Raw genomic sequence first — 18,450 nt, 5'->3', positions numbered from 1 at the left:
TTATTCTAGCCGAAATAAAACAAACAAGACTTTCACCAGAGGAAACAATATTATCAGACATACTGTAAAAAAAATGTCCTTGCTCTGTTAAACATCATTTGGGAAATATTTTATAAAAAAATTTAAAAAAATCCAAAGGGGGGCTAATAATTCTGACTTCAACTCTATAAATGTAAAAAGTATATGTATTTACTATATTTACGTTAGGTGTGCAATTTGAAACAATGACACAAATGATGAGTAACGCTTCTTTATTTTGGTCTCTTGTCAAGACAAGATCTGAAACGATAGTGATTAAGCCAAAGAAAGGTGGTATAACTCTTATTTTTATCTACGATCTTACTTTTTTCTCTGATTTTACTCCCCGGAGCATCTGGCATCGTCACACATAGGACATGCGTTAGGGCTTCCCCTACTGTAATACACCAAAAACGCGGATTGCCGTAAATCTCGTCAATGGTAGAGAAGCGTTTTCTCTTGTCAACGGCAGAAAAAGAGTTAAATGAAACATTTATCGATTTTACGCACACCATAATACCAGCCATACATGTAAAGCACAATGTCCTTCAATTCGGTCACGTCCAGCGGCCGTAATCCTTGATCTCATCTCATTTTCAGCAGTCTGTTCCATTGCTCTGTTTGTTCAAACTTTCTTTTGCAGTCTGAAGCACGTCGAACGCACAAAAACACCCAATCCATGCCACAAGAGGTCTGTATCTTATCTTTGCTATGACTATGCTATCACATGTAAATCACTTGCGCTTCATCTGCGTCTGCTTACTGCACAAGCTGAAAACTCCCCCACCCCCAATACCATGTAATGTAATCTATTGTGAGGGCGCAGCAGGTGAGACGTCATTTTTCGAGAGACACTCAAATACATCACGTGCGCCGTGTATGCAACGTCTTTACGTCATATAAAACAATTAATTGCAAACTGAAATAAATATAATTTGATTATATGGTTTGGAATTGGTTTTATGAGGTTATTTAAATTTTTTTATGATTATTTTGTGTTTAATTAAGAATTTTGCAGGATCGCAAAAATTTGTGACTTTTTTTTGACGCTTCATCGGACTCGAACCATGTTGTCATGGTCAACTCCTCTCTGCGTCTCAAATCCGCCAACGTATGCGGCGAACCACTGGGCAAACTGGTAACAGCGGAAAAGCTGCCCACATGGACAGCTGGTACTGCGAAAAGAAACAGAAGCCGTTGGTGGCTTCATACCACTACGTACACTGTAAAAAATAAATCAGTAAAATTTACGGTAAAAAAAAACGGCAGCTGTAGTTGCCAGTATTTTACCGTTAAAAATACGGTACAAACCGTAAAAGTAATTTCTCATTTTTACAGTAAACGACCGTGTTTCATTCATTTATAGATGTAATATGTCTATATTTTGAGTTACCAAAATCTACATATTTGCCGTAAATATTAAGGAAACATACTCTTAAACAGGTTTCGGATTTTTGCTGTAGTATTTTTAACGTTTTTTTACTGTTGAAATCACGGCCATTTTTTACAGTGTAGCGTTCGTTTTAAAGACAAATTGCAGCCATAAGTACCTCTGGCTACATAATTTGCGCTTTCCAGAAATGTATACAGGGGTGCGTATTCACAATGAGTTCTTCCTAATAAGGAAATCAATGGTTACGGGTTTTCAGCATTCTTCAAAATATCTTATTTTGTGTTAAAGAAACTCATAAAGGTTTAAAACCATTTGAGGGCGAGTAAGTAATGTGGAAAACTAGTGATGTCCTGTGAGAGACTATTCATTCATTGTCCTTCAGCTTAGTCTCTTTATTCATCAGGGGTTGCCACAGCGGAATGAACCGCCAGCTTATTCAGCATATGTTTTACACAGCGGATGCCCTTCCAGCTGCAACCCAACACTGGGAAACATCCATACACACTCATTCACACACACACACTCATTCACACACACACACACACACACACACACACACACACACACACACACACACACACACACACACACACACACACACACACACACACACGGTCCCCTTAGTTCATCCAATTCATCTATTCCGCATGTCTTTGGACTGTGGGGGAAACCGGAACACCCGGAGTAAACCCACACGAACACGGGGAGAACATGCAAACTCCACACATAAACTGACCCAGCGACCTTCTAGCTGTGAGGCGACAGTGCTAACCACTGAGCCACCATGTCGCTCCTGTGAGAGACTAGTGAAACTTAATTTTACTCTAACAGGGTTCATACATTCTTACTACTAAAATTCCATGACTTTTCCATGATTTTTCCAAGACATTCAAGTCCATTTTCATGACCTAATGTTTCATTCAAAGTCTACATACACGTGATAAAATAAAAACAATGCATGTTCAAATTTATTACAGCATATCGTAAAACACGCAACAATCGATTTAGTTTCAATTTATATAGATGTAAAACTGACTTAGATAATGCTTACACCGCACTAATAATGTGAGAGTGTGTGATTGGCCAAGGACAGAAAGTAAAGACAACTTACCTATATTTAGGCATACAAATATCGGTTCTCCATGACTTTTCCTGGCCTGAATAATGCCATGTCAACATTCCATTTTTCCTTGACCGTATGAACCTTGCTCTAATCAATATGATAAGAAAATGTTCTACAGACATTAGTATATTACACATCTGAATTATAATATTTATTGATGTTAATTACAGTGGATAATTCACAGAATTGTCCAACATTAAACATGCTAAAGCAAACAGGTAGAAAATGACTATGGTGATAATTCAAGCTAGAACCATGGTTTAAACCATGTTTTTACATAGTTCATTATTGATTGTCCGTACAGATGTCCCGTTATGAACTTTTAAAATAATATCGCAGCAAACAACACGGATATACTGTACGTCTCAGGACAGACACCATTACAGCATTCAGGATTGAAAATACACAGAAGAGAACACTTCAGATTTTCAGTGAATGTTTTTGACTTATTTCTGTAGATGCGCAGAATAAATTATTTTGACTGTGCATTTTAGATTTTGGCAGTGTTTCCGTTAGAAATGCGTTTATCTTTTGAGAGTTAGGGTGTACTCAGACTAGGCTATCCGAATCGTGCTCAGGCACGGCTGACCCCCTTTTCCTGGTTCGTTTGACAAGTGTGAGTGCTCTGAATCGGGCCCAGGCGTGGTTCAGTTGACCAGCCCTGTCACATTTTCTGCTTTATCAGGAAAATGAACTTCCGTAATTATCAGCATTTCCAAAAGCTGTTTTTGAAATACTTAAAGCGATAGTTTGCACAAAAAAAAACGGTACTTTCTGTCATCATTTACTCCTCCTTGTTCCAAACCAGTTTGAGTTTCTTACTTCTGTCGAACTCGAAAGAAGCTATTTCGAAAAATGTTGAAAACCGGTAACCATTGACTTTCATAGTATTTGTTCTTCCTACTATTTTAACACGTTTCTGAATATGTGTTCAAAATACATTTCTTTTGAAAAGACAAAGGTTTAAAAGCACTTGAGGATGAGTAGATGGTGACAAATAATTTTTGCGAGATAAAAAAAATCAGAATGATGATTGATAGAAAAAAAGAGGTTTTCTCTGCCAAACATAAACAAATGTAATTGTTACTTTTTAATTCTCACAATTCAGATTTGTCTTCTCAGAACTGCTCATTTACATCAGCCAGAACAGTAAAAAGTCAGAATTGTGAGTGATCTGTCGCATTTTCTTTATTGTTATTCTGCTTTATCTTGAAAACGAACATTAGCATTTCCAAAAGCTGCTTTTGGAATACTTAAAGCGATAGGTTTTCTAAAAAAACGGACATTTCTGTATCATTTACTCATCCTTTACTTGTTCCAATCCAGTTTGAGTGCCTTTCTTCTGTCGAACACAAAATAAGCTATTTTGAAAAATGTTGAAAACCGGTAACCACCAACTTTCATAGTATTTGTTCTTCCTGCTATGAAAGTCAATAGTTATTCATTTTTAACACATATTTCTAAATATGTGTTCAACATATATTCTTTGGAAAAGACATAAAGGTTTGGAAGCACTTGAGGGTGAGTAGATAGTGACTTAATTTTTAATTTGGGGTGAACTAAAAAACTCAAAAGGGATTATGTTAATATTGATGTGTGTGATTAGCTTTTGCAAATTTTCAAAACCTATTCAGTGCTAAGTTACATAACATCACAGTGCCCTACTGCCTGAAAACCGCAACACTTTATGGTAGTACTTTACATCCAAAAGTGCATTTATGATTATGCCTAAACATTAGGCCAGCATCTATTATTTTTAATAGGACTACATGAACCTGGAAGGTAAAGTAATCCGATATAAAGCTCATTGATATGTTTCAGCCTTTCCAGTCCCAGGGAATACACAGATCCCCGTCCTGCATGACTGAATAGAAATGCGACACACACAGATGAAGACCTTGCATTTGAGGAGATCGTTCCTCCATCAGACGCCGGCAGCAGGGGATCATCTGATTGCTGGACACGCTGGGCTCTTTCGACAGGCTGCGCAGACACAAATCCTCCAGACAGCTGGAAATGATGTCTTCTTCCTCCGCCTCCAACCTGTAGAAACAATGCTTTGTGTTTTAACGGAAGCAGACTTTAAAGAGCTGCTATATAAAACAAAAATCTTAAGGAGTCATCATGTCGTTGAAAAGCTAAACACATTTTTTTATAATGCAAAGACATTTAAGTTCCTCCACTGAAAGTTTATTAGCCATAAAAAAAATTCATGAAGCGATGCAAAATTTAATAGACCATTTTAATTTGAGTCTTCTGGTGAAATAAGATCAAGATCAAACCAATGAGGTACATACTTTCTGTGAGATTACAACAAAGAAAATTTCCCACCTTTTTTAAAGTTTATGAAGATTGTATTATGCTTACTATGTATGTGGGACTCTTATTTTGAAAACAAAACAGGCTTTATGCTTTTATTTCATCTGTCTACAGTGTATATTGTGTAATAATAAAAAATCTTAAGGAGTCATCAAGTCGCTCCAAAGCTACACACAGTTTTTGTATAATACAAAAATGTTTTAGTTCCTCCACCAAAAGTCTAGTTGCCTCAAAAACATTCAAAATTTGATCGAATATTGAATCAAACATTTGAATTTGAGCGTTCTAGTGAAATTCAAATCAAGATAAAACCAATGAGGTACATACTTTTCTATTGAGATTACATCAATGATAATTACCATTAAATTTATTTAAGCTTGTGTTATGCTTACTATGTATGAGGGACTCTTATTTTGAAAAATGAGTCAAGCTTTAAGATGGCAGTCATGTGTCTCATCTGTTCACAATGCAATAAGAGGAATAATATCTTTTGTTAGTTTAACGTGTAAATTGTGAAATTTGCCACATATGTTTGTAATGGGGTAACAAACACATGTACACTGCTGAGTAGAAGTGTTTAAAGCACATTTATGCAGATCTTGTTGTAATCTTTCTAGAGTGAAAAAATGGCAATAAACTTTATAAAACTCATCTGTTTATGCAGAGATTGAAATTAATTCTTGTCTGTGTTTTGATTTTAGTTAACTCTATATACATCTCTGCTGGTCACTTTTGTTAGGAATACTTATTATTGAGCCTCTGTTTAATTCACAACTCAGAGGCAAACTACACTCTAAGAAATGCTGGGTTATTTAAACCCATTTATTCATTTATTTTTGGCTTAGTCCCTTTATTAATCCGGGGTCGCCACAGCGGAATGAACTGCCAACTTATTCAACATATGTTTTAAGCATGCCCTTCCAGCAGCAACCCATCACTGGGAAACATCCATACACACTCATTCACACACATTAGCCTACCCAATTCACCTGTACCACATGTCTTTGGACTGTAGGGGAAACCAGAGCAAACACGGGGAGAACATGCAAACTCCACACAGAAATGCCAACTGACCCAGTCGAGGCTCGAACCAGCAATCTTCTTGCTGTGAGGTGAACGTGATAACGTTGATAACTTTACTATGATTATGTTGCATGTGTGTTTTTCGGAGTACACTAGAATGTGTGTGTGTGTGTGTGTGTGTGTGTGTGTGTGTGTGTGTGAGCGTCAGACATTGAGAGAATCTGCTGAATCATCAGAGCTGAGAGCTTATTAATATGCACAACCCTTCCAAATAAGGTCAAAACGATGGTACCGACACAAACCGATTAAGTTAACTTAATTATTGTAGATTGTAGATCTGGGAAAATTTTGTACCCCTTGGTTTCGAGTGTGGTCTTGAAAAATCTTTGTTTCAAGGGCTATCTAGCCTTTCCCCTTACCCCTACGCCTTCAAGCTTAAGATAATTAGGACTGCCCTATCCCTATACATGTGCAAAATGAGGGGTAGGGGTAAGGGGTAGGGCTAAGGGGTAGAATTGAGATTAGGCCTATATGGATTGAACATAAACAATTAAATTGTCCCACAAAAAACTTAAGAATTGTGTTGTTTTAACTAATTTTAAATAAGTAGATTGAACAAACAGCAAAAGTCATTTTTTGAGTGTAAGGCCAAATCATGGATCTTTAAAACCAATTCTGGAGAATTTTTACTGAGCCAAATAACTTCTATGTAGAAATCAGAGAACAATTTAACATACTGTATCAATTGACACTATATGGCACATTTAATATTGTTTTCACAGTCATGGTTAGAGCAAAAAAGCAACATTATTTTATTGTCATAACATTATTATTTCAATACAAGATTATGAAAACTGACAGATGAATCATGCGCAGGGTAAATGGTCAGTTTTAGTGATGGGCGGTCAAACACTAACTTGTCTTTGCTCAGCATGCGTCTGCGTGCCTCATGAGCCTGACTCTGGAGGAAGTTCTGCAGCTGGAGGGTGTCACACATGGTGGGGATGATGAAGTGGCCCATCTCATGCAGGCAGGGGGTGGAGCGGTCACTATGGTAACAGAATAGAATAGGGGAAAAAACAACAATGATTGACAGGACATTAAGCAGCACAATGACTTCTCAGAGAACAGTGAGGAGACGCATCAGTCAGAGATACAACAGAGCCACGGGAATAACATCTTACCATTCATCCGCAATCTGTTCAGTATGATCTCTGCTGATACGTTTTACTAACACTATTCTAACTTGTAGGATTTAAAGCTACAGTGCACAAGTTGTCATGAATGTAACTCTTCGGATCACTTTTAGAGAATGGTCACATCAATAATGAAATCTGTAATGACAACTGCATATTTTATTGACATTATATTATATATACACTTGAAGTCAGAATTAATAGCCTCCCTGTAACCCCCTTATATATTTTATGGTCTGTGATTTGTACGGATCACAACTCATGGATCGGAACACACGTGACCTGTTGATTAATAATTTTTTATTTTTTTTACTAAATTCGTAACGATTGCAGAGAGATCGCCTCTCGAATCACTCAGATCACATCTATAAAAGCATTTAGGCTTTCCTGTAAATTATATTGACAGGTTTCATAAACATTTTTACTACTAAAATGCCTTTTTCAGAAATTTCAAGTAAATTTTCATGACCTAATGTTTTATTTCTATGTATATGTGGTAAATAATAATAAAAGCAAAGCACAGTTAAATGCATTACAGCATATCATCAGATACGCAACAATCTATTTAGTTTATATTTATGGTAACACTTTATAATAACTACACACTATGAATCATTTACTAAGCATTAGCATCTAGTGAATTCATTATTTGTTAAGCATTAACTCTACATTAATAAATGTTAGTAAGCAGTTTATAACTGCAGATACAAATGCTCTATTATTGACTTATAAGCACATTTAAAATGTGCTTAATAATTGTATTTTCATACTTTGTTCATGATTTATTTTTCATTACTAAATTAAGCGTCACATTATTTACAAACCATTTGTATTTAGGAGTAGATGGAGATTAAGATCATTCAGAATGAGTTAGTAAATGATTAATAAACTATTAAAATCAACGTTTATATATCTTATTATTCAGGCATATATTAATAGTTACTATGTATGTTAATAAATGCTTTATTAACTCAACTTCATGCTGTTTTGTGACCTAATCTAAAGTGAAGACTATTTATGCTTTATAAATCCCTTATAAATGACAATTAAAGGCTCAGTATCAAATGAACAATATTCATTGCAATCTTATCTAAAAAGTTAAATTACTCTAAAGTAATTATAGCAGAATAACAGGAGTGTCAAAATACAACATAAAATTGGATAAAACAACAACAATATAATCATTTAACAATATAATAAGATGCAATGTTTAAACTGTGCAGTAATTTTGTTATAATTAGAGTAATTAGATCAGGTTGCAAAAATGTTTTAATTTAAAGTACAGTTTCATTTGTGTCCCTTCAAATGAATAGAAACAAATACTGTTGTTTATTTTTATTTTTCCTGTTCAGAATTTAACTGAGCCTTTAATTGTCATTTATTCGGGATTTATAAAGCATAAATAGCCCTCACTTTAGGTCACAAAACTGGATGAAGTTGAGTTAATAAAGCATTTATTAACATACAAATTTACTATTAATATACGCCTGAATAAAAAGAATTATAAAAGTTAATTTGAATAGTTTATTAATCATTTACTTACTCATTCTGAATAAATCAACCAACTATGTTTAAATAATTGGTGTGTAAATAATGCAATACTTAATTTAGTAATGAAAAATAAATCATTAACAAAGTATGAAAGTAAAATCATTAAGCGCATTATAAATTTGTATATAAAAAGGTTGTAAGTCAAGAACAGAGCATTTGTAGCTGCAGTTATAAACTGTTTACTAACATTTATTAATGTAGAGTTAATGCTTAAATAATGAATTCACTATTTGCTAATGCTTAATAAATGGTTCATAGTGTGTAGTTAAAAGGTGTTACCAAATTTATTTTTATATTTATGTAAAATGCATTTAGGTAATGCTAACACAGCACTAATAATGTGAGAGTAGTCCTGAACAATATATCGTTTGAGCATGATATCACTCAAAATTAGACTGTTTATCAAAGATTAAAAAGTTATTATTTTTATATTTATACAATGGTGACCATGTTATTTTTCGTTTCATTGTATATGATTACTTTTACAGTCCTTAGAAAACCATAAAGCACTGTTTATTTTTCGTGTTGTGTTTATATATGCTTCTATTTTATTATATCTTATGCCTCTAATGCACTGCATAGAAAAATATTAAATTATTCCAGTTTATCTAAATGAATGAAATCTTCCCAAATAGAGCTGTTCAAATCATCTGGTGATTATTATATTCATATCGCTATACAGGGCTTAATTTGTGCCGGAACACGCCGGATCCTCATTTTACCGATCATCCTCCTCAACCGCCCTCCTCCCCAATCCTGTTCACTTTCACTTTCTTCCACGACTCCCTCTTCACTTTCGTCCGCCACTCCCAGTAACCCCCCGCGCTCTTCACTTTCGTCCGCGATTATACATTTTGGTTGTACGATTATCGTCTGAAGAATAATCATGGTTTCAAAGTTATTACATGTAATGTAAATTTAAGCTTTATATTAATTAAGTATTTAAATGAACTGTTGTTATCATCTGCGTTCACACATATATAGTAATTTTAATAATTTGTGATAATTCGTCTAACATATCTTTTGTTTACATTGCACTGAAAGCCACGCACAACTCTCACCGCTACAGGGTGAGATGTTTTCTACGCTGTGCGTCTGGGAAGCGCGAGCGCATCGATCCGCTTGCGCATGCATATTGGTATATTGTAATATTGGAACTTGCGTGCGGAAAAGATGCAATATGTGAATGGCCTGCTGCTATAGTTAATCCAGTGTGCATGTGTATTAGCCTTGGTTTATAAGCTTGGAACTTTAAACTAGCGCACGGGTGGCATAACTTTGTTTAGTTGCAGCAGTTTCGTTCCGTGCAACAGAAACGCGGCGTTAAGAAGCCTTTAAGCTTAAGTATCCAAATGTTTTCGGCGGCTAGTGCCACTCACTCGCTTAATATCAGGTGACTAACGCTCTGCGCAGCCTTCAACTGCAGCTTTTGCGGTATAAAACAGACGCACGTCACTTTATAACTATAGTGACCGTTTTTCGCCGGAAAAAATTGCCGCCAATTGAATAGCCCTGCTCTATGGTTTCGCTACATGTGGAGGGCTTCACATCACCTTCCCGCGTTTGTCGCAAATTACGTGAAGTCACCCGGACAGAGGAGTTTGGCCAGACACACCCGGTCCGAACCAATCAAGGAAAATAAATATATTTATGCTTTTTTTGGAGTGAAACACTTTGGACAACACTTGAACAAAATTTAAGACCTTGCAAAAACAAGATTAAGTCTTTTTAATACCTTTTAAGAGCCTTAATTTTCTCATAATTGATTTATCAACTTTTAATACTTTTTAAGACCCTGCGGACAGCCCGAAAATAAACCTGATTTAAGGTCTATAAAACGGAATTGAAGCTTTTATAATTGTACTGACATGCAGCTGTGGTGATAACGACGGTAAAATCACTGTAATTCATTACAAACATGCACTATTTAAAATTTTTTTTTAAACTTGTTAAACTCATTCTTGATCACATTTGATGATGACTGATGATCACAGAGAGCTGAACAGATCTTTTAATCACGGTTACTTGTCTTGCTGATATGATTATATGTGTTACTATGGAGACATGTTAATACGCAGCTGTCAATCAATTCGGTAGGTGGGGAAACCACACTCCTACGTCACGTTGCAGTGGGCCTCAAAATGGGAGGGATTTGGATCCTATTTTAACGTCAGGAAATGAAAAAAAAGAGAGACTTATTGTGTTTCAATATGACTGTGGACACACTATACCTACATACAGTTCTGTCCAAACAGCTTACAAAAGTTGATTTTCATCATAGGTGCCTTTTAAAGATATTTATGTGCAAAAGCACTGCTAAAGTCTTGTATCAGCACGACTCCTCTGTCCTTTTAGCGGAGAAATCTTGTGCCTTTATGAGCACCCTGCCTTAAATAGTTGAAAGCTGTAAACAAAGTCTTACAAACAAATGGCTGGATTGGAAGTATATGAGTATTTACTTTTCCAAGGTCATCAAGAGGCCCTGCAGGCTGCGGGGGTGCAGGGAGAGACGCTGAGGTGACACCCTTCTGAGAAAGCTGCTGAGGGTATTGTAGTGCTCCTCCAGAGTCAGACCTGGACCCAACCGCTCCATGTGGACCACCTGAATCCCTCCCAACAGGTGACTGATGCGCTCCTTCAGTGCGGCCGACTGCTCAAACAGGCTTCGGTAACTTGGTAATCTTTCAAAGAGCTGAAACAGACACAAATATATTTATTATAATCAGCATATTAGTGATTAGGGGCCAGGGTTACCACTTTCATCTCTCTGAATCTTTATCCAAGACTTGCACCAGTTTTGCACAAATGCACCAGACACTTTATAACAGTCACTCCATATCTCTAAAAAACAAACAAACATCCATTTATGAAGTGTTCTTTACATAGGTGAGTGGGCTTGACAAACCACCTGTAGAAACACTCTTTTATTTCTTTCTTTCTATCTAAAAAAAAAAAAAAAAAAAAAAACACTCCCCCCTGCTTACTCTAGCACTAAACTTTCTGAGCACTAACCGTTCTTCTATATGTATATATACACAGTTGAAGTCAGAATTATTAGCCCTTCTGTATATTTTTTCCCACAATTTCTCTTCAACGGAAATGTTTTTTTCAACAAATTTCTAAACATGATAGTTTTAATAACTAATTTCTAACTACTGATTTATTTTATCTTTGCCATGATGACTGTACATAATATTTGACTAGATATTTTTCCAGAAATTAGTATTCAGCTTAAAGTGTAATTTAAAGGCTTAACTAAGTTAACTAGGCAAGTTATGGTAATTAGGCAAGTTATTCTAAGCAAGTAAACTGCGATTTGTTCTGTAGACAATGAGAAAAATATATATTGCTTAAGGTGGCTAATAATATTGACCTTAAAATGGCTTTTAAAAAATAAAAAAACTGCTTTCATTCTAGTCAAAATAAAACAAATAAAACTTTCTCGAGAAGAAAAAAATATTATAGGAAATACTGTGCAAAACTCATTGCTCTGTCAATTAGATCAATTATTGCTCTGCCAATCATCAATTGGGAAATATTTGAAATAAATTAATGAAATCAATTAAAAAAATAATAATAATAAAATAAAAAATTATTTATATATATATATATATATATATATATATATATATATATATATATATATATATATATATATATATATATATATATATATATATATATATATATATATATATATATTTTTTTTTTTTTTTTTTTTATTAATTGCTTAAATGGACTAATAATGTAGACCCTAAAATCGTATTGAAATGTTTCAAAATGGCTTTTTATTCCAGACAAACTAAAAGAAATAAGACTTTACTAGGAAAAATTAAATATTATAGGGAATACTGGGAAAATTTCCTTGTTCTGTTTAACAACACTTGGGAAATATTTGAAAAAGTATACAAATTTCACAATAAGGCTTATAATTTTGACTTCAACAGTACAATTGAATTATTAGCCCGCCTTTGAATTTCTTTTTCTTTTTTAAATATTTCCCAAATTATGTTTAACAGAGCAAGGAAATTTTCACAGTATGTCTGATAATATTTTTTCGTATTTGTTTTATTTCAGCTAGAATAAAAGCAGTTTTTAATTTTTTATGAACCATTTTAAGGTCAAATTATCAGCCCATTTAATCTATATTTTTTCGACTGTCTACAGAACAAACCATCATTATACAACAACTTGCCTAATTACCCTAAGCTGTCTAGTTAACCTAATTAACCTAGTTAACATAATTTATTCATCCATAACAGGTTTAAACCAGTCATTGTACCAGCACAACAATGTACTTAGCAAAATACTGTTTAATTATTCTTTAAGTAAAAAAACACACGTCCCTATTTAGAATGATATTTTACTAACAAACTAAACATTAGCATGATGTTTAATTACTAAGCTGTACCTTTGTCCATTGATGATGGACATCTGTTGTTCCCAACATCACATGCCCAGAGGCATTCATCCCTGATTGGTCAGTAAAAATGATTATGTGCCCTAAGTTTTATAAAAAGAGAGAAAACTGAGTCAATATTTGTACACATGGAACATTTGGGCCCATCTAATCCCATCTCATGAATGGTATTTTCATGGCTACCTCTCAGGTTGAGCAGAGCCTCGGGGCTTTGTGTGGAGAGGCGACTCAGACTCTGCAGCTGACTGCATTTGTGTGCAACTCCCCATTTGCGCTGCCATCTACAGGACAGAGAACCACATGATCACAGATGAACATACTGACAACAGAATGTAACAACAAGATACTGTGTCCAGCAGGTCACAGCTTTTACTATTACACATACTGACATAAATATAAGGTTGGTACTTTTTTTTTAACTGTTAGACTCGTTCAAACAGCACCAAAATATAGTAAAAACAACACTGGGAAAATATTGCAAAAATGTTAGACATTCTGGTAACACTTTACAATAAGGTTCCATTAGTTAATGTATTTACTAATATGGAAAATAAATGTACAATACATTTATTAATTATCTTTATTAACATTAGTTAATTGTTCATTGTTAGTTGAAAGGTGCATAATCTAATGTAAACAAGCATAAATTTGGATTTTAATTAGGCATTAGCAAATGTTGATTAGGGCTGCACGATATTGGAAAGAGCGTACATTGCGATATTTACATTTCTGCGATTTATATTGCGATTTTTCACAAGATAATTTAATTTTAGATTGATTGGGATGATTTTGCAAGGGAGTGCATAAAATAAATTTAATAAACAAATTACAAGCAGAGATAAATAAAGTTGAGCAAATTTGCAAATGAAGGAGTATAACAGTATACAGGCACAGAAATAAAATAATCAAATGAACAATAAAGCTGTATATTCTTCATTGTGTAAATAATTAAATACAATTTATCTTTGTTAAAGCAACAAACATAATTATTCCTTATGCCCAAATGTTTTAAACTCTATTATACTTTATTATGGTTAAACGGAAATGACCCCAAAATTCTCATGTGTTCTGAAATCGTGTTCCTGGTCAACTATAATCTTGACTCCTGCAATGTGACTATTGCAGATTCACACATTGCGATATCAATGGTGAAGTGATATATTGTGCAGCCCTAATGTTGATCCATGATTAATAAATGCTGCACAACTATTTTTTATTATTATTTCATGTGCATCAATAATAATTAACATTAACTAATCAAGCATTATTGTAAAGCGTGGCCGATATTTCAGTGGTGGCAAAACTCCAGTATTTAGTGTAACATGATACATCAAATATCATTATAATACACTGAATTTGTGCTTAGTCAACTGCTTTTTTAAGGGTGAATGTTGAATATTTCTATAAAAACTACAATAATAAAGCTCTTTCTGCTTTTGAATATACTATTTTCCAGAAATCTTTAATGAATAGACAATTGAAAAATTACAAGTAAGGTAACACTTATAGCTGAAGTCAGAATTATTAGCCCCCTTTGAATTTTTTTTCTTTTTTAAAAATTTCCCAAATGATGTTTAACAGAGCAAGAGAATTTTCACAGCATGTCCGATAATATTTTTTCTTCTGGGGAAAGTCTTATTTGTTTTATTTCAGCTAGAATAACTTTAAAAAACTTAACAAAACTTAAAACAGCAACTTAAAAAAAATAATAAAAAAAAACATTTTAAGGTCAAAATTAGTAGTAGTATATAGTATGATAGTATGATAGTATACAGAACAAACCGTTATACAATAACTTGCCTAATTACCCTAACCTGCCTAGTTAACATAATTAATAGTTAAGCCTTTAAATGTCACTTTGAGCTGTATAGAAGTGTCTTGAAAAATCACGTCAGGGCGTCCTGAGTTTGAATCCCGGCTTGAGGACATTTCCCTAGCCTATCCCCTTCTCTCTCTCCAACTTCGCTTCCTGTCTCTATACTGTCCTATCTAACAAAGGCAAAAAATAAAAATCTAATATATATATATATATATATATAAATATAATTTACTGTCATCATGGCAAAGATAAAATAAATCTGTTATTATAGAAATGAGTTATTAAAACTATTATGTTTAGAAATGTGTTGAAAAAAATCTTCTCTCCATTAAACAGAAATTGGGAAATAATTCTGACTTCAACTGTATAAGGTTGCATTAATGTACTTACTAACATAAACAATGTACAGTATGTTTATTACAGTACTGTAGTATTTACTCATCTTTGTTAACATTAGTTACTGTAAATAAACTCCATTGTTAGGCCATGCTAACTCAGGGTGGATTAACTAATGTTAACAAGCATTTTAATAAGGCATTAGTAGATGTTGAACTGTGATTAATAACTGTTGTACAAGTATTGTTTATTATAAGAACATGTTACTAAATGCATTAACTAATGAACCTTATTGTAAAATGTGACCAGTAATAATAAAAATGATATGTAATATATTAAATGGTTTTACAGTCATTTGAGATCAATTTTGTTCAATTTAAGTATTAATTTATTTTTTTAAAATGTAGTTTAGAAATATATTATACCTATAATGGCATATTTTGATCAATAAATATACTCTTTTAGTCTTATTGTTGAAGGGATGCAGTTGCTATGATGATCTTAAAGAAAAGCAAGCACGTTGTAGACTGCTTATTTTTGTGTGGGTGTCATTACATTATCCTCACTGGAATATTAAAGGTATTCAATTTTAATTTGTTGTCTAATGTCTACATATTAGCTCTGGGTGGCTTAGGTAAGTGCAAAAATTCTCTAAAAACATTTTTCAGAGATTTTAAATCTACAAAAATGTAGCTCATTTTAAATTCTAGAAATGGTCATTTATAACCACAGGAATTACCCCTAAAATTAAAAGCTAGGTTTTTACCACATTTGGAATGATCATGAATATTAGTAAGCTCTGCTCTAATGCTATGCTAATATTGAAATATACACAATGAAATATAAATTCTAATTACACTCAAAAAAGGAGCTGCCACATGTATTTAGAGTTGTAATATAAAGTTTTAATGTATATTTAAACCACAGGCAGGGATTCATTTTAACAAAAACTCAAACAGATGAGTTTTATGAAGTTATTCTAATGCTGTGTTCACACCAGATGTGGCACACATGGAAAAATCATGCTATTCCCGCATAAATAGACGCGTAAACACTTTGAGTTTACTCAATTCATTCGTGCATAAAATCCGCTTCATTCAGATGTCAAATTCACTTCACAATAGACGCAGATTCGTGTCATGGGCAGGGCTTCTGTCTGCCCGGTGACTCTAGCTTCATTGCTAAATGGCTAACATGGATTTTATTGAGAGAATAACTAATTATGTGCTTTTATAAAGGCTGAAAAACAGCGCCGATTCATTTGGAGCTGTGTCTGAGTCCATTATATCCATTCAGAGGTGCACCCATCTCTGTGAGTTTATCAACTCCTCTGGAAACTTAACTTGGATGATGACAGCTTTCAGCGGTGCTTCTGACTGAGCCGAGCCCGGTTTGATGAAAAGTTGAATGGTGTCGGCAGGAGGTTTTTCCACTGGGACACCAAAAACAGGCATCATAATCACGCTACTACAAGAGAAAGCTCATGATTGGTTAACGCGGCGCGAATGTCTGCTGAAGTTCAGATTTTCCATACGCGCATTAGGTGTGCGAAAATGCTCAACTCGTGGAGCTTCATTCATGCAAATTGCATTATTCGCGCAATTTGCGCTGCAGGATGTCTATTCGCATCTTTGCATTGACTTAACATGTAAATCACTCGTGCTCAACCTTTCATCCGCGTCTGGTGTGAACGCATCATTACACTCAAGAAGAGCTGGGTGATTTGACAGCATAAATGTGCATTAACACTTATATTCAGCAGTCTACATTTATTTGTTTGCCTTATTACAAACAAATGTGTCAAATTTCCCAATATACATGTTAAATTAACAAAAGATACTGTTAAATCAGAACATATTCCTCATCAGGCTTATGCTGAATAAATGTATAATCTGTATATCCTGCATTTTGTGTTCTGACAAGCTTTGAACCCTGGTCGCTGCCTGCTTCATAAAATTGCTGTTTTTTAGTTTCCCTGTGTCTCCTGTTTTTAAAATAAGAGTCCTACATAGTTAGTTTGTTTAATATAAGCTTAGATAAACTTACAAAAAGAGAAAATATTTATGATTGTTGCAATCTCACTAGTAAATATTGTGGCCAATCAAACACTGCCTGAGACGTGCATTTTAATCAGCAGAGGACAAAAAGGAAGACGAGTAAACTTCGGATTTATGCAAATTACAGGAGTCGCCCCAAACATAAAATCTGTATTTATGCGCAAAAATAAATAAATAAATAAATAAATAAATAAATAAATAAATAAATCACATCCCTGATTGATCCCATATGGATTGAGTGTTTTGATCCGATTGACATGTATTTCACCAGGATTTTAAACAAGAATTAGGAAACAATGGTATTTGAGGCTCATATTATGTCATTTCCTGAACTCTTAGAATTGAGCTATGCCTATAGGTATATTCAGATGTTAATCATTTAATGGCTTTTTAAGTTTTTTTTCATAATAAATTTGAGCCTAATCATCTCTTTAAGAAATGTAATTGCACTAATAATTCAACAATTAGACTTTACATTTACAATGAACTACATAAGAACCTTTAAGAAGATTTAAAAAAATATATATATTGAAATTAAGTTAACGGAGTATAATTTCAAATAAATAAATTTCACATCAGACAAAATACTACATGAAAGTTGAATGATGAACAAATATATACTCTTTCCAAGACATGTTTTAACATGGAAAATCAATATCACAGATCTCTCTGCTACCTGAAGAATTAGGCTTAGTTTAATGGTAGTATTGAGTATCCACAATGCCACACCACCCTAAATTAGCACATAAACAAAATTCTGAATGATTGAATGAAAAATATTTCTCAGAACGTAAGAGTTTCTACCTTATATTCAATAAACCGAGTTTCTGAATCAGCTCCCTTTTCAGTCTTTTCAGCTCCTCACGATGTGGTAGACTGGCATTCTGTTTCTTTGTGGCCTCTGGCTCATTTTTTCTCAGCCATAAACTGAAAATAAACACAAACAAAGTAAGATTATGCTTTAATGTGTGTGATTATGTACATACATTTCACACTATAAATCACATTGTTTTCTAAACCAAACATCTTGTTCAACCTAAATTATTTAAGAAAAAGAAAAAAGAAAAAAAAGCATCCATATTATGACATGCATACACTGTAAAACTGAGCAGTGGAATTAATTAAATGAAGTTTCTTTGACTTACATTATTTAAGGAAAGTTCATTGAACTTATTAGAAACAAGTTACATGAACT

The 18,450-nt window shown here is 33.8% G+C and overlaps 1 protein-coding gene across 5 annotated transcripts in view; it reads right to left on the bottom strand.

The window, feature by feature from the left end:
* Positions 1-2,219: 2,219 nt before the first annotated feature.
* tcaim (T cell activation inhibitor, mitochondrial) overlaps positions 2,220-18,450 on the bottom strand; it is a 30,553-nt gene continuing 14,322 nt past the window's right edge. For 4 of the 5 annotated variants that reach the window (XM_056475978.1, XM_056475977.1, XM_056475976.1 and 1 more), the window contains exons 6-11: positions 18,060-18,182; positions 13,227-13,324; positions 13,035-13,126; positions 11,083-11,315; positions 6,794-6,925; positions 2,222-4,577 (exon numbers count right to left, since the gene is read on the bottom strand). In XM_056475978.1, the coding sequence (XP_056331953.1) occupies positions 4,352-4,577; positions 6,794-6,925; positions 11,083-11,315; positions 13,035-13,126; positions 13,227-13,324; positions 18,060-18,182 (904 nt within the window). In that variant the 3' untranslated portion in view covers positions 2,222-4,351. Of the gene's footprint in view, positions 4,578-6,793; positions 6,926-11,082; positions 11,316-13,034; positions 13,127-13,226; positions 13,325-18,059; positions 18,183-18,450 lie in introns of all 5 variants that reach the window. The other variant, XM_056475979.1, reaches the window with a different exon arrangement.

The sequence above is a fragment of the Danio aesculapii genome, chromosome 16 (genome assembly GCF_903798145.1).
Source record: "Danio aesculapii chromosome 16, fDanAes4.1, whole genome shotgun sequence".
NCBI classification, from domain to species: Eukaryota; Metazoa; Chordata; class Actinopteri; order Cypriniformes; family Danionidae; genus Danio; species Danio aesculapii.
Note: the sequence above shows the minus strand (reverse complement) of the source record. Positions and strands in the feature narration are given on the sequence as shown.